Below are 25,513 nucleotides of genomic sequence, written 5' to 3'. Positions count from 1 at the left end.
GATTCAACACCCATATGGTCGGTCTGATAAATAGACTTTACATATTTAATCCAGGCAACTGCACAAGAGGAAAGATCATGGGTTTTAGAGAAAGGCAGACCCAAGGTTTAAGTTCTAGCTCAGTCCGTCCCCATGGCCAAGTTGTTTAACTGCCCTGCATCTCAAGTATCCTCCTTTCTAAGTGAGCATGAGGATAAGAGAATTAAATGACAGTATGTTCAGTGTGTACATAAACCAGCACCTAGCAAGGGCTCAGTAAGAGATAGTTTTGTTATTTCTAGTATTTGTCAAAAGATACAGCCATCAGCTGATAGAAGATTAGAAAAGCCTCACTATATCAACTACAGAATTTACAAATTCCAAATTTCTTCTATTTCTAAAATGAAGCAAAACCAGCTGGGCCTAAGCTATCAATCTTTTTTTAAGTTTATTAAATTAAATTACAGTCTTACAACAGCAAAGGCTAATGAAGGGCAATTTTAGTCATAATCTTACAGCTAATTTCACACTTCATGCTTTTCTAAGTGTTTTCATACTCATCATTTGAGAAATTAAGAACCACATAAAGTACTGCTATAGCCTGACTTATAGTTTTTAGTTTATTTTGTAGTCAGTAAAGCACTACATTCTGGATTTGAAACTTTAGAATTGTCTTTCGGTCTTCGTGTCACAGAATAAATAATTATGGTGTTTGGGGAACTTCCCCCTTGTTAACTAGGCCATGTCCCACACAGACTTCTCCATTGGAGACAAGAAGAGTTACCTTTGGCAACAGAGGGAAGTGAGCAAAAGATTGCAAAGACATTCCTGGTGGTGTAATTCATGGATTCATCTAAGAGGCTACTTCAAAGAATTGCAAGGAAACAAGCCACCAAGCAACCCTGAGGGTCCCTGTCTGGTCCCTGTCATCTGTGTTATGCAAGTAACTGAGCAGACTCCAGTACACAGTCCAAGGGGCCTTGCACTGCCATGAACCCAGATATCACCTCCTGGGAAAAGGGAGCTGAGACCCGGCAGCCGTGACTGTGACCAGAAGGAGGGAGTAGGAGTCCGCAACCCATCGTCCTGGCAAGAGCAGCCTTGCAAACAAGGGGTTCAACGTGCTCTCTCAATGGCAGTCCCCCTCCCTGCTTCTCTCCTACAGCTATGGATTTTAGGAGCAAAAAAGAGACCCACGGGACCCTGTCTATGAGCTCCAGAAGCTGTGCATCTCCTGGTCAACAAGTTCTGTCGCTTACTAAGTGATCTAGGGCTATAACCACAATGACTGGGCCGCCTTCCAATTTTTCAAGTGGTTTTCCTAAATTACCTAAAATCAAAAACTTTTCTGACAGCTTTGGGACAGATTTTCCTAGAAGATCTGTATAAAACTAGTATAAGAAGTATAAAAGTATAAAATTCCTAGGTAGATAAGGAGGTGAAAGCACTGAAGGGGAGTGTAACTGCCCCCAGCACTCAGTCTGATAGCACTGTGGAAAATGAGGGACCTTGACCTCCATGCTCAAGAACACCAGTAATGGCTTTCGTGAGATATGGATAAAAGGGCAGTGGTAGTGCCCAAACCTTAAGCTTCACCAAAACCAAGTTAGCATTATAGCTTCTATTCTGACAGTGACCTCTACTAAAAAATACAAGGCCCTCCAGCTGAGAGTCACCCTGAGGTAACCTAGAAATGAGGTCTCAGTGCGTGGACATGCACAGCTATACTGTACAGCCACTCTAAGACACCAGTGTGACGGGTCTTCTACCAGCAGACGGGTCTGCTAAAAAGGGAAACCAAGTTTTAGTAAACACACACTGTACACAGACACACACACACACACACACACACACACACACACTTACCAACATCGAAATCATCTTCATAAATTTGCGGGAAAGGCTCGGACTTGGGAGGCAGCGGGTAGCTGCCCTTTCTCCCCACAGTGAGAGTGGTGAGTGTGAAGATCTCATCCTCCTGAAGCTCCAGGGTGAAAGTGCTGCTGCTGTCGAGGAGCTGGAAAAAAAAATGCAGAGGTCAAGGCCAAGTGCCCTGGCCCATCTCATTGTGAGCAAAATAACTTTTTGGAAAACAAACTTCAAGAAAAGCCAAACTCACTTCTGCTAAAACTTCATAAGCACTCCTGGAAGCCACCCCCCCATCAAGGCCTCGGGGATCTTTTTTCTTATTTATAAGACCTTATCAAATTATACTTTGTACACAGCATATTAAAAGAATTTCCCTCCATGGAGGGACAGAGAACAAGATGATACTGAATCAATTTCCATGACACTGTAAGCTTCTCAGAGCCTGTGTATATTCAATATACATAAATGAGAGATCTGCTTATTTACGTTTTTTAGGACTTTACTAAGGTAGAAAAATCCATAAAATCTCACTGATGACTCAGCTGTTAATCACTAAAAACCCATTATTTTTAAGAAAAAAAGTCCTACTTTTTACATGTTCAATATATATTTCAATTAGCAAGTTAGGTTTATGTCACATTTATCCTTTTGACAACTTAACCTTTTTAAGCCACATCTCCATAAAGTGAGGGGAAAAAACATATACCTCCCAAAGCCGTTGCAAGTATTAAACAGGTAATGTTTATAAAGTGCTTCACTCAGTGCATGACCTTCAAGAAACACTCCCTATATCGCAGCTGTTCTGTGCTACATGTAGGCCTCTGAAAGCACTAGAATCCTTTGCGTAATTAGTGTAGGCATTAGATGGATGTGATGCCCATTGTATGAAATTTGAAGTTTTTTTCCTACTTTGAATTAAAGGGGCTTATACCATATCTTTGCTTTAATAATAAACTGTCAGATCTCTGAAATACATAACACCATGTTCTGGCTCAGGTAATACCCCCATGTGGTATTATTTTTCTTATGGGGAAAATTTATTTTAATATGCTATTTCTAGCAATTTGTGCAAAAAGCAAATTGCTCTTTTTTTTAGAATTTAATAAAGAAATCATGTTTAATCACTGATAGTGACTAGTTGATTCACAGAACATGAATAACTCCCAGGAAAAGCAGATTTGTGTCAATTTGGTGAAATAATGTATTCACTTGGATCAATTCATTCTTTGAAACATTTCCTGAGGAACTACCATGTGCTAAGCATGATAGCAGGGACCAGGGATAAAAACCTAAATCAGGCAGGGCCCCAATCTTCAAGGTGCCAAATGTAGTGGGGAAAGTGCTTAACTAGGTGGTATGCACCTGTTCATAAGTGGCTGTGAGCTGAGACCAGTGAGGAAAACCTCAGTGGAAGCAGCAAGAATCACTTGAGCAGATTCTTGAAAGACAACAAAGACATGAGGAGAAGGCATTCTAGGAGGAAGAAGCAAGTGCAAAGTCACAGAGGTGAGTGAAGTAGCATGCTATGCTCTAAAAGAGGCAAGTAGTTTGGTCTGTGATTACAGGCCATGTTAGGAGAACACGCATCAAGAAATGGAAGCAGTCTTTTACTTTATGAAGGTGGTCACTACGGTTGTGTGCCATGCTAAGGCATGTGAGCTCACAGGAAAAATCACTGAGAGATCTTTGAGCAGTGGATCAATAAAAATCAGATCTGCATTTTAGACACATCATTCTGGTAGCAGTGTGATGGGTGGCCAGAGAGAGTCCTACTGGAGGATGGAAAAACAGGAGGTAGTTTCCAAAATCCAGGAGAGAGATGATAAGGAACCAAAATAAGCAGTAGTAGTGGGAATCAAAATGTGTAAGAAATGTGTAAGAAAAACACGTCAGTGATAGAATGCTCTGGACTTAATCAATGATGGTATAAAGATAGGAATGTGTAAGAAATGTGTAAGGAAATGTGTAAGAAAAACACGTCAGTGATAGAATGCTCTGGACTTAATCAATGATGGTATAAAGATAGGGTGGGTGGGAAAGATGGTCTCAGATGAGACTCAATTTTCTGACTTGGGCAGCCAAGGGCTGGTGGTACCATTCACCCTACAAACTAAATGCTAAGAGCAAACATACCTATAAACATACACATGTCTATTACACCTTGAGAAGGATTTCTATTTTAAAAACAAACAGCTGGGGACAACTTTAGCTCTATTATACTTCTGCCACAAAACCAATTATAAAATTAAAAATTCTCAATTCATTAATCAAATGTCTGTTCTCTTTTACTACTTGCAATACTCAATAGATTTATTTTAAAACTACCCATAGAGAATCCAGTTGTTTAAAAAGATATCTCTCAGATGGTTTTCCAAGCTTCGTATACCACACCTGTAGCTCTGGTATTTCACTCTGAGGAGAAAATACACAGAAAAAGGCATAGTTGAGTAATTCATCATATCCCCTGAGGATTTCCAAAATTAGTACCAGCAAGAATGAACTGTTAATAATGTACTCTATTTCTATTTGCCAAAAGACCCACTTCCAATCTTAAATAGCAACATTCTGAGAGTAGGAAGATACTGTTCAAGCAAATACTTTATTTCCTATAAATACCACATACTCTTGACAAATGTTTAAAAAGATTTTAGTGCCTTTCCTTCAAAAATACTACTGTACCTGTGTAAAATGCTCTTTAGGAATTTTCTGCTATTAACAAACAACTTTTATGCCACTAGTAGTAAGAAAAGGCATTGTATTTTCTGTGTTCCAAACTAACAATAGGTAGAAATAGCAAAATTGGTCATCTTTTTATGTTGTTGGTTTTTTTGTACAGAGTACTGAAAAGATCAATGCTTGAAAGTTTCCTAGACTACATACCTGATGATTCTACCAACAAGAACAACTTTGTTGCAAGTGACTTTTGTTAAGTATTCTTCAAAGCCACCAAGAGAGTTTTTAGCCAAGGAGAGTTTTGCCTCCTAAGAACAATCAGCAAATCAAAGATGCCAGGGTTTCTATCCATTTATGTGCAAGTACTTAATAGCTCTTAATGTAAGACTTCACTTATAAACTGCTGGCCTCTGATAAAATACATAAATTCTCAAATCAAATACAAATCCTCGAATCAAAACCAGAATAAAGTCCCACATATTTACTTACAAAAGAACCCTTAAGAACAAAGGTAGCGAACTGATGTGACACGTTGAAGTAAGGCAGAAACGGCCTTATACAAGCAGACTGTTTATGGCTCTAGGAGAGAAAAAAAAAAAAAAATAACCACTGAAGTTATCCAAATGATACTAGCCACCTAAGGAAAAGAAAATCAAACATTTAAGGCCTCAAGATGAACAGAAATGGTGCATCTTAGATGACAAATATGAGTTTATTTCAAATTTTTATAGACTTTTTTCCTAATATAATCTGTATTGAAAATCTACCATGGATGCCTAGTCAAAGTAAAGCTCGCCAGCATTTTGACTGAATTAAATTTTGAATTCATGGCTAAACTAGAGTCATTTATGGCACACAAATTTTTATATAATTCTTTTCCAAGTAAAATACATCGAATAAGATGCAAATGCTTGTATGTTTTCACTGAAAAGGCATCTCATCTAAATATGACCTTCATATACAACTAAAGTCAGTAAGTACATATAACAGTTCTCACACTGACAACATAATTTTTTACTAAATAGTTACTACTATGGACTGGGATCAAAAGAATTATGAGACATAATCCCTACTTCAGGGGATTCAATGATCCCAGAGCACCTAAGCATAAAGTTCTGTATCAGGCTTTGTGGACATTAAAAAACTACAATTGTAGTTAGAGATTCCAATTCCTCATCCTCAGTAAATGATGTACAACTAGACAGAAAATTGACAAGGGTAGAGGCGATCTGCACAATGCTAGCACACAGCTTGCCAGGATTGACATCTACAGATCACCTCACCCAGCAACAGCAGATGTACATTCTTTTCAAGTACACAAGCAACATTTTTCCAAGGAACACTATTCTTAGCCATAAAAGAACATTTAAGATCCAAGTCAGACAACGGATGTCCTCTGACCCAAGATAATTAAATCAGAGATAAATAACAGAAAAACCACTAGAAAAATTCCAAAATATATAGAAACTAAATAACAAATTTCTAAATAATCTATGACTCAAAAAAAAAAATTAAAAGGGAAATCAGAAAGAATTTTGAGTTGTATCAAAATAAAAATACAATGTAGGATTTGTGGGATGCCATAAAAGCAGTACTTAGGAGCAAATTTACAGCACTGAACACTGATCAGAGAAGAAATATATGAGACTTCAGCTTCTACCTGGAGATACTAGGACAAGAAGAGCAAATTTAAAACAGAAATAAGCAGGGAGATCCCCGGGTGGCTTAGTGGTTTGGTGCCTGCCTTCGGCCAGGGAGTGATCCTGGAGTTCAGGGATCGAGTCCCACATCGGGCTCCCTGCATGGAGCCTGCTTCTCCCTCTGCCTGTGTCTGCCTCTCTATCTGTGTCTCTCATGAATAAATAAATAAAACCTTAAAAATAATAATAATAAAAAATAAAACAAAAGTAAGCAGAAGGAAAAAAAATAAAGATCAAAGGAAAAATCAACTAAACAAAACCCAGAAAAATGAGAATAATCAAGAAACCACAAGCTGATTCTTTGAGAACATCAATAAAATTGATCAACTTCTAGCTAGACTAATCAGGAAATCATGGTAAAAAGAAAGGAAACACAACTTGTCATTATCAACACTAAGAAAGGTGACATCAGAACAAATTATATAGATAGTAGAGGAATAATAGAGAATAACACCAAAAACTGTATGTCCAAAAATTGAACAACTTGAATAAAATGGAAAAACCTTTAGAAAGACACAAAAACCAGGGGCACCTGGGTGGCTCAGTCAGTTATGCATCTGACTCTTGATTTCAGCTCAGGTCATGATCTCAGGATCGTGAGACTGAACCCCACATTGGGCTCTATACTGGGTATAGAGCCTGCTTGGGATTCTATCTCACCCTCTGCCCTCCTTCACTCTCTTTAAAAAAAAAAGACACAAAACCCCAAAGGTCACTAAAGAAGACGTGGATAATCTGAATACCCCTTATGGCTAAATTGGGAAATTCAGGTCAACCTTGAAGCTTTGCTCGAACATGAAGTAAAAGCTCCCACAGAGCTAGCTGTACATTTCCTGAGCACTGACATACACCCCAACATGAAACACAGTCTGTGGGCCAAGGCCAGGAGACCTGCCAGTTCCAAACATAAGGAAACCTCTGTAACAATCATGAGCTTACTACTAAGGTAACTAAGCAGGGGCTTCAGTGGCCACACATGATAAAGCTGACAAAGTACAGAATCTGTTCAGGAAGGTCAGTGAGCCAATAAAGAGCAACACAAATGCTAGACAGGGGAGAAAATCTGACCTCCAAAGCTGCCACAATACATTATGTAATAGATATAGCTTTCAACAAATAATTATAAGATTTGCAAAACAAAATAGGAGAGCGGCATCCCTACACAGGAATAAAAGCGGTCAACAGAAACCATGTCTGACAAAGCCAGGCATTACTTCCCATATATTAGGCTCACAAGATAAAAACATTAAATCAAGTTCAAAGGAAATCACACATAAAAAACTGAAGTAGAGTTGTACTTCCAGAATGACAATGTGAGGAGCTCCATGAAGCTGCACCTCTCAAAACTGTTGAAAATTATTTTTTTAGAAATGGAAATGATCCAGGGTACCTTGGTGGCTCAGTTGGTTGAGCATTCAACTCTCGGTTTTGGTTCAGGTCATGATCCCAAGGTCCTGAGATCAAGTCCCACACTGGGCTCCATGCTGGATGCAGAGTCTGCTTGAAATTCTTTCCCTCTCCCTTCCCCTCTGTTCTTCCCCCATATTCTCTCTCTCTTAAATAAATAAATAACATCTTTTTTCAAAAAATGGAAATGACCTAAGGGCATGCAACAAATAAACATTTATTCAAGAAAATCAATTAAAAAGAGCAAGAGCCAGTGGCATTTAAACCACAATCTACTCCATCCCTGTCTCTCCTACCCAAGTGGCAGAAACTGCATGCCAGGTAGGTGCAGCCAAGAACACAGGGCTCCCTCCTCCCAGCTTGCAGCTGACGGCTGCAGTAGCTTCCTGGGAGAAGCAGGATTTCAGGATTTCTCATCCTTTACCCCCTCAGATAATTGAGGCCAACGCTAAGAAGCAGCTGACTAGGAGGCTCCTCTGCCAGCTCCTATCCATGGGTTCACCTTGGAATACTGAGAATACTGGGGTCACAAAGCTCCACCCATGATCCTGCGCTCCTAAATCAAAGGTGTAACTAAGAAAGAAACACTCTTTGTCTTTGTCCCAGCTCTCAGCTTCAACTCAGAGATTTTTGTCCAGGATAGAGACAGGCTATAAAACAGAGAACTTAGCAACTCGCCCCAAACAAGTTGACCATATTTAACACAGAGCAGGAGGAAGTTCAAGAGTAAGGTTGCTCTCAAAAATAATGGGGTTCTGGTGAAAAGCAAATAAGAAGAGACTGGTGGCTTCATTAGATACATAAGCTAAACCACAGTCCAGCTAGTTTGCCATAAAAAGCCACAAAAACAGAAGAGCCCTCCTGAGATCAGATGAAATCTAAACACCAACCTCAGAAACCACCTCTGCAAATAAGCTGGAATTAACTGGATCAGTCTGTGGAGCAATCTAAGTCACATGGCACTACTGAAAACAAAAGTGCAATCTGCCAGCAATTAACAGAGAGGTATAAAAAAGGAAAGAGACAAAGAGGGCCCGGGGTGATTGTGCACATGCCCAGAGCTGCCCCCTCGAAGAAGCAACTTCTGGGGCTTCACAGGGCAGGTGAGGAGGGTGGGGGGATAAGCTTCACAACAAGCAAACAAACATCAAACCTGTGGGGAAGAGGAGATCAGTACCCAGAGTTGCTACTTTGTATTATATAAAACATCTGGCTTTCAAAATAAAATTATGAGACATTCAAAGAAACAAACAAACAAAAATGTGACCAAAAAAAAAAAAAAACAAACAAACAAACAAAAATGTGACCCATACATAAAAAAGGCAACAGAAAGTGGCTGTGAGATCAATTGTTGGATTTAACAAAGACTTCAAAGTCAGGCTAATTTAAATATGTTTAAAAAACTAATGGAAACAAGGCTTAAATAAGAAAAATAAAGGGAAGTATCATCATAATGTCTCATCAAATGGACAGTATCAATAAAGTGATAGAAATTCTTTAAAAAGCCAAATGGAAATTCTGAAGTTGAAAAATTCAACAACTGACAAAAAATTCACTAGAGAGATCAACGGTAGATCTGACCTGGCAGAAGAATTAGAGAATGTGAAAACATACTGATAGAGATTGAACAACCTGAATAACTACAGGGGAAAAAAACAAGAATAAAGAAAAATGAGTAGGACCACATAGAACTCTAGGGCATTAAATACACCAGCATATTACAATGGGACAGTAGAAAACAGAAAGTAGAAAAAAATGTTCGAAGATATAATAGCTGAAAACTTTCCAAACTTGATGAAAAACATTAATCTACAGACCCATGGAGCTCAACAAACTCTAAGAATCAAAGCAAAGAGATACACACAAACACCAGTAAAAATGCTTTCTTCAAAAGAAGAAAATACTGAAAAAGGCAAGAGCAAAACAACTTACCACTCACAAGGGAGCTTCAGTAAGATTAAAAATTGATTCATCATCAGAAAAAACAAAAAGCAACATATTCAAAATGCTCAAAAAAAGACCTCCTTATCAATCAAGAATCCTATTATCTAGCAAAATTATCTTTCAAAAAAATAAAGGCAAAATGTATTTCCACATAAATAAAAACTGAGAGAATATGTTGATACCAGACACAACTTTCAAAAAAGGTAAAAAGGTAAAGCAATGGGAAAAAAGACTTTCAAATAGTAGTAGAACAGATGGATACCCATATGCAAAAACTTCTTAGATACCATAACAAGAGCATGTTCCATGAAAGTATAGATGAATAAAATGATGCCTTTGGCTCAGGTCGTGATCCCAGGGTTCAGGAATCGAGTCCCACATCACACTCCCCACAGGGAGCCTGCTTCTCCCTCTCCCTATGTCTCTGCCTGTCTCTGTGTCTCTCATGAATAAATAAATAAAATCTTAAAATAAATAAAATAAAATACATGTCTGCCTTTGGCTCAGGTCATGATCCCAGGGTCCTGAAATCAAGTCCCACACTGGGCTCCCTGCTCAGCTGGGAGTCTGCTTCTCCCTTTCCCTCTGCTGCTCCCCCTGCTTGTGCTCTCTGGTGTTCTCTCTCTCTCTCTCTTTCTCTCTCTCTCTCTCATTCTCTCTCTCTGTCAAATAAATAAATAATCTTAAAAAAAAAAGAACTCTCAAAATCCAACAGTAAGAAAAAGCCAACCAAAAAATGGGCAAAAGACTTGAACACACACTTCACCAAAGAAGATAACTGAAGCATAAACACATGAAAAGCTCAACAACATCAGTCAGTAGGGAAATGCAAAACCAAAATAATGTACTACATCATACATACATCATTTATACATTATAAAATTTTTCTAACTGATAACAAGTGTTCACAATGCTAAAGAAAAACTGAAACTTAAATTATGCTGCTGATGGAAATTTAAAACAGCAAAATCTTTGGAGAATAGTCTGGCAGCTTCCTAAAAAGCCAAACATGAACATATCATATTATGCAACCAATCTATCCCTATGTATTTATCCAAGAGAAAAGAAATATATGCCCATATAAAACCTGTGCACAAATGTTCATAGCTTCAAGTATAATAGCCAGAAAGGAGAAATAAGCCAAACGTCCATCAACAACAAGTGAATAGATAAACTATGGTATGTCCTTACAATGGAATACTACTTATCAATAGGTGTCTCCCAACATGCATGAATCTCAAAATAATTACACTGAGTGAAAGAAGACAAAAAGCAGTACATACTGTATGATTCCACTGATACAAAGCTCTAGAAAATGCAAACTAATCTACAGTGACTAAAAGCAATAAACAGGGAAGTCCTAGGATATGAGGAGGAGCAGGACAAAATATTTAAGGAAGGACAATAAGTATTCTTTGGGGGGCTCTTGATACATTCACTATCTTGATTGTGACAATGGCTTATTAAGCATTTACATATGAACATTTATTTTGTTGCACATTTTAAGTATGTGTTTGAAGGGGTTCATAATATGCCACCAAAAAATAAGCCACTTTGGTATAAAGATTATTTTAAGTTGAAAGTATTTGAGATTCAGAAGTTACGGAGACAAAATCTTCTCTGAGCTTCCTTGAGCTTACTAAGAGCAGCAACTTCTGGGAAATAAAACTGCCAAAAATTCCTCCTTAAGATGGATCTACTCCCAGAAAAAAGAAATGGGAATAAAACTTACCCAAAATCCCTTCTGCAGAGGGTTTTTACAGCCATGAAGGAAAGGGAAAAACCTCTCTCCAGTATAGACGAACAGGGTCATGATCATTCCTGTTTGTTCTTCTGAAAACTCGTTTATCTTCCCAAAAGTCATTTATTTTCCATTAAGTGCTCCACCTCTCAGAGTTGCTCATCACTGAGCATCTCCCACATGTATGCATGTTGCATGCACAAATAAATTGTTTTCTTTTCTCCTGTTAATCTGGAGTGTTGCCAGTTTAATTTGGGGGGCCTCAGCTTCTGAACCTAAGAGGGTACAGGAAGAAGTTTCTTCCTCCTCTACATGTTTATATGTTGATTATACTTTGGTAAAGCTGTGGTCTTTTTAAAAGAAAGTGTTTGTGTTTTCTACTGTTTTTCTGATACAAAGAGAGTGAGTTAATTCTATACAAACAACAAAGAATTACCATAGTTTCAACGATGATGGTGAGGTTACCTAAGCCATCTGTCAGGGCCACGTAGCTTCCTCCTTTCTCTAAATGACCAACTGTCTTCAGGTAATACCAGCCTGGTTGAGTAAACTGAGTGGTATGAGCTATAGAAAGGCAGAGAAAGATCCAATAAAACAGTGATGAAAGGGTTTCTTTTTAAAAAAATTTTTTTAAAAAGCTGTCTACTGATTTGAGTCTGATTGAGTCTAACAAGCTACTTCCTATTTTAGAAGAAAGTTATTTGCCAACCTCATGTTTCAATTTTTGAACAATTAGTCCAGTTAAATGGTACAATCATAGTAGGAATAACTGTAGTTAGAACTACTCATAAAATAAATGAATCACACTATCAATTCAAGAGTATTAACTCTTTTATCCCCAAAGGGTAAGATAAAGTTATCTCTTCTGAACTTTTCTCCCTCTCTATTTAACCCATCCTAGTAGAGCTACAAAAAATAAGGCTAAAAATTAATACTGCATTTCAAAAACTAAGCTTTATGGTTTCAAACAAGTTTTATTTACACAATATTTGTTTATTGGGTACCTCCAAAGTTGGCAATATATTCCATGTCCCCATCCCATCCCCAAAACACAGCAACAATATTAAAAGAGTATGTTAGTTCACCTAGATAATGTGGGACCAATGGTTCCAATGATTACGACATTTAAGGTCTTAACCAATGAGGACATACAAGTGCAACTTCACTATTACATATTTATGAAGTATAATTCAGAGTTTAGAATAATGTCATGATTTCATGACTAATGTCATAACTACAAATCTGAGGAAAACACATCAAAAAAAATCCACAAAATAAAGGTTTAAAATGAAAACAACTTCACTTCAAATTCAGAATTTTCCTATGAAAGCATACTGTCTTTGAAGAAATTATTTTTTTAAAAGACTGTAGTTATAATAAAACAAAATGATCATAAATTTTAATGTTTTTACCAAAGAAGTTATAGAAAGAACTTGATTATTATTCAACAATAGGACTTTTATTCTGTTTAAATTATATTCAGTTTTAGTATAGTTACATCATTCATGAAAAAGTAGTACAATATCATCCATTGTCTGCATGATCTCAACATCCCTTGTGACTAATGACTGATACTTATTGTCTTTAAACTATTTTGAAACTCTGTAAATTGTAGGTAACTGATGGATAGTAGATTATCTCCTATCTGGTAAGGATTTAACTGATTTCCTCCCCTCCCTGCTATGGGAAACCCAATCTCTCTCCATTTGCAATTTATCTCACATCCCTTTACTCTAAATAAATTTGTACTGTTCTAATTTTTCCTTTGAGGTGGTAGATTCACCTGCCTCATTCCTACGTATCATGAGTAATATAAACTCTTCAACATGTGTTCATTTTTATGTGTATGGAGTCATGATTTTATATTTTTCTTAAAATTATCTGTAACAATACACATCACTATAAAGCTACAACATTTCACATAGCTTTTACATTTCCTTATTCATTTAATAATTCATTTGATTTTGTTAGTACACTATTCTCAACATACCTATATTAATATAAAAAAAATAAAATGTCTCCAAGACTAATGTTAAGACTTTTAGATATTCTTGAATTGTAATAAATCTTTACAAATATATCATTTTAATAACAAGTATCATAATTTAAAATTATATATTTATCAAACACCACGAGACAATAATCCTTCTCCCTACTCTCTTCCCTCTTTCCCTCTCTTTTCTAAAAGCCTGCTCTTAGAATAACCAAGAATGGAATTCATTCCATTCAGAAAGTATCTACTTTACCCAAAAGGCTCTTACGGAACACTATGGGAAATCTTGCTTACAACAGAGACACAAACTTGGAACTTACATACAACACACATATACATGCACTTGGACACGCATACACACATAGTATAATCCCCTCTTGTTTTCTGCTTTTTTCTCCTAGAGAGAAATTTGAAGAGTGAGAGATGGAATCTGAACCATACCTGATACCCAGATAGGAGACTCTACTTCATAGTGCCCACTCCATGGCTCCTGAGCAGTCATCAATCCACATCGTCCATAAGGCAACTGTTCATAGTAACTAGCCACCAAATTCCAAGCAATTGTGCTAAAAGGTTGGCACGATAAAAAAGAAATACCAAACAGCTTGTGATCAAAATGTAAATGTCTAGAAAACTATAGTAAATAAATAAATAAAAAAACAAACCTTATTAGAAGTTACATTAGTAGATGTAAAGGACCAAAAGATGACCACCCAAAACAAGAAAATGTAAGTCACCCAAGTTCATTCACATTTTGAAAACTCTAACACTAGATCCATCTAGGTATTTCTAATGGTGAATTGCATAATTAAAAAACACAAATGTAAATGGGGTATATAATTTTTGCTGAACAGTGGTGTAGCCCTACCAGTACCAGACATGCCACAGATTTGCGTCAGATACAAATAAAGGCTTTATCCATACCTGCTTTCCTTTTGACAGTCAGCCTTCTTAATGCCCCAGTTTCATGACATAAGTTTATGAACTGGACTCTGAGCTGCTACAAAGTTTTACAATTGAGAACTCTTAGAGTCAGACTGCCTGCATTCAAATCATGGTTCCACCACTTAACCTCTCTGAACCCCAGTTTCCTCATCTGTAAAACGAGGATAATAACTGAACCTAGCTCACGTGATTATTGTCAGGAGTCACTGCATTAATGCCTATGAAGTATATAGAACAAGGTCTGTCTCATCTACTAATGGGGCAACTTGCTGGTCTGCATTTTAGCCCATTCTTTCAGAATTCTATAGCGGTACTGAACCCTGAAATACTGACTCTGTGATTTACAGGAACACCCAAGGCGAAAAGGAAAGCTCTGGACCCTAGGACTGCTTGGTTTCTCACAGCTCAAAACAATAACAAAAACCCAGAGCTTACCCACAGAATTCACTTTTTCTTACAAGTCTTCACCCAACATAAAATGACTGTCTTAGGAAAAATCAAAGCCATCCAATTCTGACAACACAGCATAGAAATAAAAAAATCTTTAAAATCTTTTTAAAAAGATTTTATTCATTTATTCATGAGAAACACACAGAGAGAGAGAGAGAGAGAGAGAGAGAGAGAGAAAAGCAGAGACACAGGCAGATGGGAGAAGCAGGCTCCATGCAGAGAACCCCACGTGGGACTCAATCCCGGATCTCCAGGACCACACCCTGGGCTGAAGGTGGCGCTAAACCACTGAGCCACCAGGGCTGCCCAATAGCTCCAATTTTCAAAACTCCTTTCTACCAGTGAAAACTTTAAGAGTTCCTATGATTTTACCCCTGGATTATAAGATGCATAATATCTTCTCTGGCCAGAGATAGAAGAATAAACCAAAACTACCTGATGGGCATTTTGTTATATACACAGAGGTCTTTAAAATATACCTCAAACTCAGATACATATTCCCTTTAAGAATATACCCTAAGGAAATAATTCTAGATGTGTACAAAGATATCTGTATACAACTGATCATTTCAACGTGTACAAAGCTGTTAACTTAAAATAGAAGCAACCTCCATTTCTGGAAGAGAAGAACACTCAAGGAAATATAACATATTTTCTACATCAGTGCTTCCCAAACTTGTGTGGCATCAGAATCAGCTGGGGCACTGATAACACCACCTGAGTCTCCACAGCCTTCTGAAGATTCAGCAGATCTGGACAGCTGCCAAGGAATCAATACAAGTGTCTCAGGTGCTTCTTGAGACAAGGCAAGTTTGGGAAACCAAGTTCTATGTAACAGAATATACATAAGCACTAAAAATGATGAAAAATAAGTAACTTAAATATGAAAAAAAGTTCATAATATCTCGTTAAGTGAAAAGCAGCTTATTTACTAAACATTATATAGTATGATCTTGATTCTATATTAAAATTTTATGCATATAAATATAAATGGGAGGACACACACCAATATTTTAGGGATTGTTACCCCTAGATGGCAAAAATATGGGTGATTTTGTTTCCTTCTTTGTATGTATAGGCAGTTACTAAATTCTCTGTCATGAGTATGCATTACTTTTAATACCAAATTAAGTCATTAGAACCAAACTCTCCATGACTCCCTTTTCTTTTTTTTTTTTTTTTGACTCCCTGACTCCCTTTTCTTTTTTTTTTTTCCTTTTCTTTTAAAAAGGGAAGAAAAAGAACAAAGACTATAAAAAAAAGAATGTATCAGCTCACATTAACATCACAAAAATAGGGATCCCTGGGTGGCAGCGGTTTAGCGCCTGCCTTTGGCCCAGGGCGCGATCCTGGAGATCCGGGATCGAATCCCACGTCGGGCTCCTGGTGCATGGAGCCTGCTTCTCCCTCTGCCTGTGTCTCTGCCTCTCTCTCTCTCTCTCTGTGTGTGACTATCATAAATAAATAAAAAATAAAAAAAAATACACATTGGCTTACTCTTGTTCTATTTATTATTGTTTTAGAAAGCAAATCTGAATCTAATTACAGTTAGAGCTTCTCAAAGCATTTAAGAAAAAAAATAGGGATCCCTGGGTGGCGCAGCGGTTTGGCGCCTGCCTTTGGCCCAGGGCGCGATCCTGGAGACCCGGGATCGAATCCCACGTCGGGCTCCCGGTGCATGGAGCCTGCTTCTCCCTCTGCCTGTGTCTCTGCCTCTCTCTCTATCTCTCTGTGACTATCATAAATAAATAAAAATTTAAAAAAAATTAAAAAAAATAAAAAATAAAAATAAAAACCTTCTAAAGTTTTCGGTAACTTACGCAGTCATGTAGCCATTGACATAATTCTGGTTCAATATGCGGCCCAAGCAGCCTGCGCCCACATCACTATTTAAAGTGCTAAAATCTTCAGAAGACCAAAGTTTCTTCTTAGTCAACTTCGCATCCTTTACTGTATAGGTCCCAGGATAATGAGCTCTAGGAAAACAAAGGGTGGAAATAGGAAAAGGCAGACGTGCCACTTTTATCTATTTGTTGAGTCAATAAACACATATATCTTCACCAGTGTTTTCTATTTTGAAACAATGGGCAGCTTGTGGGTAGATGTCACACCAACTAGAAGCTTCTGCTTCCCATTCTTGTCTCAGGATGCCCGTTAAGATGCAATAAGCCTACATATACCAACACACAAAATAGGAAGGAAGATCATCAGTGGATGAGATTTCTGTTTCTAGAAACCATAAAGTGGATGGTTTCTAGAACCAGTTGGAGATGACAGTTGGAGATGGCAGAGAGGCCACAGCCTAGAACACCCTAGGAGACAGAATTCAGACTTTCCAGGGGAGCAGAGAGCTCAGACAGTAGAAAAGGAGTATGAAGGAAGCCAAAAATAAGACTAATGAATCTATTATATAAAGTAGTATTTCCTCCCCCACTCCTACCTACCCCTGAGTAGACACAGAGAAAGACAGCTTGGTATTTATTCCCAGGCAAAAACAATAAGTCAAAAAACCAAAAACCCAGAGAGTTCTTCCTTGAGTAAAAAGAAGAAACTACCTTGGTTAACTACAAATCACTATCCCAAAGCAGTGGTGGTTAACTCTGGGTTAAGGCAGGATTTGCTACTGGCATCCAGTGAGTGAGCAGAGGCCAGAGAGGCTTCCAAACATCCTACAATGCAAAAGGCAGGTCCTCACCAAAGAATTATCCAGTGAAAATATCAAAAGTACAAAGGTTGAGAACTCCTACATTATAGCATTATTTAAGAAAAGTCAAAGTATGAATGTATATTTATTATTCTAATAGTAAAATACTACCTCAGTGATGATTTTTTGTCTTTTTTTTTAATGATTTTAGAAGTTACTGACAGTTTTTAAGAAATTTCTAATGTGAAATAGAAAATAGATGGACAGTTAACACAGGAATAAGAGAGTACATTAGCTAAGTAACTTTAGGAACACGAGTGTATACTTTCTAAGACACAATTATTTACAAAAATTTTAATAACAATACAAGCAGAACGATGGGGACTGGATTACATCGTAACTCTAAACTTTGCAGTTTGGTGTCATAATATTCATTACATTAAAAAATTATTATGGGGCGCCTGGGTGACTCAGTAGGTTAAGCGTCTGCCTTCAGCTCAGGTCAGGATCCTGGGTTCCTGGGATGGAGCCCCACTTTGGGCTCCCTGCTCAGTGGGGAGTCAGCTTCTCCCTCTGCCCCTCACCCTGTTCATGCTCGCTCTCTCTTTCTCTCTCAAATAAATAGATAAAATCTTTAAAACAATGATTATGATGACCTATTTTGGTTTTTAGTTATTTAATCCCACTTAGGTCATGAATCTTTCAAGAAAAAGTCCTACTTTGGGAATTCATTGTACTTCATGAAGATGAATTAGGGCACAGCATCAATCTGGCATTTCAGGATTTCATGAGGAAGAAAAAATATGAAACACATAATAGAGGACATAAAAAAGAAGTATTTGAGAAAAATGAAGCACCATCAAGATGTTGTAGCGTCACTGAACTCAGCTAAAAATAGGCCTCTAATTCAGTAGTGTAAACATACACTACAGAGACCTCAAAGCAAGCTAACACCTAACAGGGTTAAAAAATTATTACTCTGGCACTACAGTGTCCAACATGTGAAGTCTGTTACTAATCTTTGAAACAATATTTTTAAAATTTTTCCATTTTAGATTCATTCTTATATCCAAGAACTTCATTCTATGATCATGATATTCAGCCACATACTAATATTAAGACTCATCCAGCTGTTACTCAGACAAATGTATGCTTGGTGTTATCTCTGCTCAAAATATACTTGTAGAAAAAAGTAAACTTTGCCTGGGGACACCGAGGTGGCATAGTTAAGCGTCCAACTCTTGGTTTTGGCTCAGGTTGTGACCTCAGGATTGTGGGATCAAGCCCATGATATAGGCTCTGCACTCAGCCCAGAGTCAGCTTGATACTCTTTCCCCCTCTCCTTCTGCCCCTCCCTGCCCCTGTGTGTGTGTGTGTATCTCTCTCTCTCTCACATAAATAAATAAATCTGTTTTTTTTTTTCAAGTAAAAGCCTGGAAAGTAATATGCTATTGTGTAACTAATGATCTCTAGATGTTAGGATTCTGAGTAAGTTCTATCTTAATAGATTTCTACATTTTCCAAATTTGCTATAATCATGGATTATTTTTATAATCTGAAAAAATATCCCTTTTAAAGTTACATAAACAGGCATTATGTCCCTCATTCAGAAAACATTAACTGTTATGTTAAAACTGAGTGATTATTAAATGATCTGAGCAAAGAAGGGTAAAACTGACACTAAAATCTGGGTCTCTCTCAATATCCAGTCCCACCACTAATTCAACAAAAAATGCAAAGGCTCCTTAAGAATACAATTTTTTATATATGTATAACTAGACAAAACCTATCATTTTACAGCATGATTCTCCAAATTTAAATGACAAATTAAATTAAGATTATTGAAAGTAACCAAAGTTATCCTAACAGAGGAACATGTTCATAATAAAAGAAAATTAGCACTTAAGGACAAAGTGGATCATGGTAGCACCCCAGTTTCTAACAATCACCAGTATTCCTTCTAAAACCACAGAGATCTACTAAATACAGGAAAGGGAAAACCTACAGACAATATCCTCATCAAGACTAGGTGATGGAATGCCCAGGAGTCTTCTTGAAGCATCAGAACTAGCCCAGGATCACCAGATATGATATGGAAACTGGAAGGGAGATGGGACCAGCAGGCAGTTACTCTCAAAGAAGCCCTACTCTGAGTGAAAGCATAAGAGAACAGTGGGTGAAACTGGGAATATCTTCATAGGCTGAAGTCATTCAGTTGGGGTGAATAAAGTTGGGGGTGAATGGAAAACAGTGAATTCATTAAGAGATCTAATACGTTTGACAGTTTAAACCAAAAGAAATATGAGGTGAGCAATATGTGTATAATTTGAAGTTTTGTAGCAGCTGCATTTAAAAAAAAGCAAAAGGGAAATTTTCCTGATATACTTTAACCCAATATTCACCAAATATTGTCATTCAACATGCAATCAACCTAAAAAATTATGAATAATATTTTACATTTTTTAAAATATCAAATCTTTAAAAGCCAAGGTTTATTTTACATACAATACACCTAAATTCAAATGAGCCACATTTCAATGTCCCATAGTTAACCGTGGCTAGTGGCTACCAGACTGGACAATACAGGTTTAAACCCTTAGCAATTTCAGCAATAGGTAGCAAACAATCCTGTCTGGAATGGGAGAGCCTCCCTATGAGAATAAGCTGCTTGATGAGAATCCAAATTGATTAAGGCAGGAACACTCGGGGGGAGGGAAAGACAACATTCAGGCAGTAGGGAGAACAGGGCCCAGAAGGAGCAGACCCCAGAAAGCCCTGTGACTGCAAAATAAGAACTTACATGGTGCAGGCCAAGTACAATATTAATGGGGCAGAGAGATCCACTCTTCCAATGGAGGTGGCAGCCAAAAAATAATACCTGAACAAAATCTCATTATACCACAATAGCCTAAATTTGGAAACAATTCAAATGACCGTTGACAAAGAACAGATAGAAAAATCATGCCAAATTCCTACAACTGAATGCAAAAGAGCAATCAAAGTGAACCAAGTCTCTACCTGGCAATATGAGTTAATCTTAAAACTATAATGTTGACCAAAATAATAGATACTCTAAGATACCACTGAAATAAAATAAAGGGTTTTTTTTTAATTTAAAATCAATTAGCCAACATATAGTACATCACTAGTTTCAGATAGAGTTCAGTAGTTCATCAGCTGCACATAACACCCAGTGTTCATCACATCACATGCCCTCTTAATAAAGTTTTTAAACAAGCATAATTAGTTTATGGTGTTAGGGCTAACATCAGTAGTTGCCTTTGGGACCAGGGGAGAAGCTAATGATTAGAAAGATTTCCAAGGGAAGAGCTGCTTAGATACTGATAATTTTTTATTTCTTGACCTCAGTGGTGGTTATGTAGGTACGTTCACTTTGTGACAATTCATTATGCCATATTCTTATGATTTGTGTACTTTTATGTATGAGTGTATGTGTGTATGCTATACTTTGTTAAAAAAAATTTTAACAAAATTTTAACAATTTTTAGACAACAGAGGTATATGAAACCAAAATGAGAGAATTATAGAATTATCAGAAAAAAACACATTTTAGAAATGAAGACAAGAAAAAGAAACACAAGATAGGATAGATACTATGGAAAACACAATGAGGAAAATAGAGGATAAAATTAGAGAACCAAACAGAAATAAAGAAATAAAGATGGTTTGAAAAAATACAGAATAAAGGCAATATTCAAACAAGATCCAAAATGCATAACTGGGTCTCCTAAAAAGAAAACCAAAGTAATGGAGTAGAATAATTATTTAAGTTAAAGTTTAAATAAATCTTATTGAAATTAGAAAACACTTAAATACAGATATTGAAAAGGCATATGCTATATACCTGGCAACGGTAAATAGTGTACAACTACTAAGCTTTAAAGTTAAGGAAAAATATTCTTTGGATATACAGGAATTTATAACGAAGAAAAAAAGAAGTCTAAACAAGGATAATACACTCTAGAATGGCAGACCCACAAGACCGAAGAGCACTTATAGAACAGAGTCGCTCTATCCTCCCATATACTGTTCTGCACTTTTCTCAAGAAATAAGCATCTATCTTGTTTAAACCACATGAAAACAATTAGAATAATTTAAATGATATCCTAACACATGGAAGCTAGAGATGGAGATGTCTGACATAGTGATCCAGGAGGCCAGGCTATAATTTCAATTATCCCACCATGGAAATAGAACTAATTCATTATATTGGAACATAAAATAAGCACATCTACAAAAGAATATTTGCTATTCTTATAGATAGTTCCACTGACAAATATGAGGCTTTTTTATTATCTCCATTCTGCAAAGATATGGAATTCCAGGAAAAAAATAGAATGCCTACACAAAAATAAGAAATATTGTTTAGAGGCCTCAGACTACAGAGAACATAGTGGTTTAAAGAAAAAGAGTTTATTTTACTTCTATATAATTACCCAAGTTAAGAGTTAAGGTTGGTGGAAGCAGCTCTTAAATCTGCTCTTTGGTCAAATGGAGGCCTCCGATTCTAGCCAGTAGGAAGGAAAAGGGGTAGAAGATAATGTACCTAGGATCCTAGAGTATAAACTCTCAGGTGTTACTTATCAGTTGTGCTCTCATTTCATCACCAGGAACTTAACTGTATTGTATATCAATCTTAACTCCAAAGAATGCAGAGAGTCTTGCCTTGAGCCCACAAAGAATAGGATAGATTTGGGTAGACCACCAGCAGCTTCTTCTGCATGAGGTTAAGTGAGAGGTCCACGAAGGGGAAAACAACAAAAAAAGAAAGAAAGGAAGTCTGGCATCAGAATTCCTAGCAGCAACATTTTAAGTAACCAATGGAGTAAATTTTATGATGTTAAAGGATTAAGAAAATGTGTGTCAGAGAGTTTATATGTAGCCAAACTGTCCTTCAAGTATAAAGGCCACAGATAAAGAGTCAATAAACATGTAAGAGATCAAGAAATATCGCCCCCATTAGCACTTCCTGAAAAATATGGTAAATATTAAGCCCTGACACCCAAGAATCTAAAGAAGAAACCAGCAAAAGACTTGAAGGTGAACATTGCATATGCTTAATGGTAGAACTAGACTAACAGAGTAATTTAGTACATAAATGTTGTGTGTTCTGATAATGTGTAACTAATACGGCAAATGCAAAATCGGAGGAGGAGGAAAGAAAATGAAATGTAAATGAAGTTTGCCAATTGGCTGGGAGTTAAAGGTTACAGCTTGCAGCTGACAAATCAAGATAGTAGAAGCTTAAGGTCGTGTAAGAATGCAAAGATTAAGAAATTCGGGTAATTAAAATTCCATTGTAGGAGCTAGAAAGGGAGAAAGAGGAAGTTATGAAATAAGTTTCACATTGCTTATAGTAAAATGATACATAAAAACTAAATAGAAAAAGAACTAAGAGTATTAGTATAAACAGTTTCTCAACTTCACTGTGGACATCTTGGCTGAATAATCAATTATTTATTGTGGGGAAGTTATCCTGTGAGAAGGGTATTTAGAAACATCTCTGGCCTCCACCCACCATGCCAGTATCAATCATAAATATTTCCAGGTATTACCAAATGTCCCCTGGAGGGCAAAATTATACCCAGCTGAGAATGACTGGTATAGAAGTATCATATAAATGCAATCAGCAGAACCAAAAATCAAACCTTGCTAAATAACAAAAAAGATACCTCCTTAAAAAGAGCAAAGAAAACAAATCATATACCAACATATTAGTATATTAGTATATACATAGTGTAAATGATTAAATAACAAGAAAATACAGAAGAGAGTTTATCATTATATCATTAAGTATATATGGTTTCAGTTATATTGTTAAGTATAAATGAGTTTAAATCAATCATTGAAATCTGAAGATTTTTAGAGCAGTGAAAAAAGCAAAACCTAAATCTATGCTATATGCAAGCAACACACCTAGAACAAAATGACCTCAAGAAGTAAAGAATGAAAATGTGGGCAAAGGTAGATCAGGCAAATATAAATGAAAAGAAAACAGAGGTCTCTATCTCAGTCACAGGCAAAGCAGAATTCATACCAAGAAGCATAATGAGGCAAAGAATGACATTTTCTAAAGTCAACAGTTACAAAATAACAATGAAGATAATACATTAATATCTATGAGCAACTTTCAAAAGCACAAACTGCATGAAACTGAAACCCACTAGTGAGAGGAAATTCATGGTCTCAGTAACCCTGGATAGTTCCAGTGAACAAACTAATTAGGATACAGAATACCTAAACAACGCAATCACTAAGGTAGATACTACACACTCAACCCTTATATCCTGATAGAAAATATATTGTAATATAATAAGACAGATAGAAGCTCCTGGGAAAGGTTTTGAAAAAAAAAATTTTAAATACATTCAGCATTAAATGATCACAGCGCAATGAAATGAGAAAATAAAACCGAGCTAAAGCAGCATTCAAAGAAATATTTGCTGCATTAGATGCCCACATCAGTAAAGATAAAATGAATTAAACATCCAACACTTTTTCATGAAGACACAGCAAAACCCATACCTTCATTTAAATATTTTTTCCTAGTCAAATATATTCAAAATCAATACAACTTTGTAAGGCCTCAAAGACCTGAGCTATTTATGAAAGTTTTAACAAATAAAGGCAAAAATTATATTCTAATTTCAATATACGAAATGTTTAAGTACATCTTACTTTCCTTGCCAAAAATAAATAAATGAGCAAGCCTAAAACTAAACTAATCATTCCTCTGTCAATTTCCAACATGAAACAGGACAGATGGGCAGGTTAAACCAAACTGCAAGGATGAAACCTATAAACTCCCAGACTATGAGATGCTTTACAGGACAAACCATCCAGTTTCTTTGACAAATGAAAGGGAATAAAAAGATGGGGCAGGAACCAAAAAATCAGAAGAGACTTAAATATCCATCAATTACAATGTATGAATCTAAACTGGATCTAGATTCGCTCAGATAAAACTATAAAATGACAGTTACAGATATTTGATAGTATCAAAAAACTGTTACATTTTTAGATGTAATAACGGTATTGTTTATGGTAAAAAAAAAAAAGAATCCTTATCTTAAAAGATACATGGGAAAATGTTTATGGAAGAAATAATATAATGTGTGGGATTTGCTTCAAAATAATGTGGGAGGAAGAAGAGAAACTGTAAGCATATAGAGCTAGGGGTCCCTGGAAAAAGAAAGACAAGACAAGCTTTCTTGACATGAGAAAAGTCACCTTAGGCCCCCAGCCATCTTGTGATCTATGTGTGAATGGCACTACTTGCCCAAAGCACATTTCCTGCAGAACTTCCTGAGATATGTTGAAATTGCAGAAGAATAGATCTTAGCAGATAACAATTTTAAGGGAACAAAAAAATTTAAGAACTGCCACTATCAGGCCAGGAGATAACCTAATCAACAACAAATCAGTTGTAAATCTTGCAGCACTGGTTCAAAATTAAGGATTGACCTGACACACACTCTCGAGCTATATTTGCAGGATCTGAAATGTTTTGAGCACTCAGGTACCAAAATTGATGATGCTGACCCTGGTGACCTGGACTCTGTCACCTTAAGATAACTTCTGCCCCAATTCTATGCTGAATGCCCCACTGTGAAAGCCCTTTTGTGAATATACGCACCCTTAGCCTAAAGCTTCCCCAGTTTGGTTGTTCGAGGAAACACTGCTTTGGGAAACATTCCCAGGGTTCTCCTTTACTTGTTGCAAGTAAAACCCTTCCTTTTCTTTTTCTTTGGCTTGGTTGTGTCTTTTGGGTCCATAGGCACCAAGTGGCGAACCTAGTTTCAGGCAACAGATGACAGAATGGATAAGTATGCAGATGGAGAACTAACCAGGGAGTCATAGTTGAGGTTGAGTGATGGGAACATGGATATTCATTATATTATTCTGCCTCCTTTGTGCACATTCAAAATGCTTCATTTGAAAAAAGGCACATGTTGACCAAGCAATCTTCACTGAATACAAAACACATTCCACGTGTATGTGTATTCTATTTTTCAAACATTTATATATGTTATCACAATAGACAAAATAAAAATTGACTTAAAAAATACTGCTAGGTGGGGAGTAGAAGAAGGGGGAACTGGAGGAAAGTGGTCAAAAGGTACAAAATTCCAGCTATAAGATAAAT

The 25,513-nt window shown here is 36.7% G+C and overlaps 1 protein-coding gene across 7 annotated transcripts in view; it reads right to left on the bottom strand.

The window, feature by feature from the left end:
* GALC (galactosylceramidase) overlaps window positions 1-25,513 on the bottom strand; it is a 56,822-nt gene that overhangs the window by 11,601 nt on the left and 19,708 nt on the right. For 6 of the 7 annotated variants that reach the window (XM_041759314.1, XM_041759319.1, XM_041759316.1 and 3 more), the window contains 6 exons: window positions 16,522-16,677; window positions 13,748-13,872; window positions 11,750-11,877; window positions 5,011-5,100; window positions 4,174-4,260; window positions 1,846-1,996 (listed from right to left, as the gene is read on the bottom strand). In XM_041759314.1, coding sequence (XP_041615248.1) covers window positions 1,846-1,996; window positions 4,174-4,260; window positions 5,011-5,100; window positions 11,750-11,877; window positions 13,748-13,872; window positions 16,522-16,677 — 737 coding nt within the window. The remainder of the gene's footprint in view (window positions 1-1,845; window positions 1,997-4,173; window positions 4,261-5,010; window positions 5,101-11,749; window positions 11,878-13,747; window positions 13,873-16,521; window positions 16,678-25,513) is intronic. The other variant, XM_041759317.1, reaches the window with a different exon arrangement.

Source organism: Vulpes lagopus, chromosome 6 (assembly GCF_018345385.1).
Source record: "Vulpes lagopus strain Blue_001 chromosome 6, ASM1834538v1, whole genome shotgun sequence".
NCBI classification, from domain to species: Eukaryota; Metazoa; Chordata; class Mammalia; order Carnivora; family Canidae; genus Vulpes; species Vulpes lagopus.
Note: the sequence above shows the minus strand (reverse complement) of the source record. Positions and strands in the feature narration are given on the sequence as shown.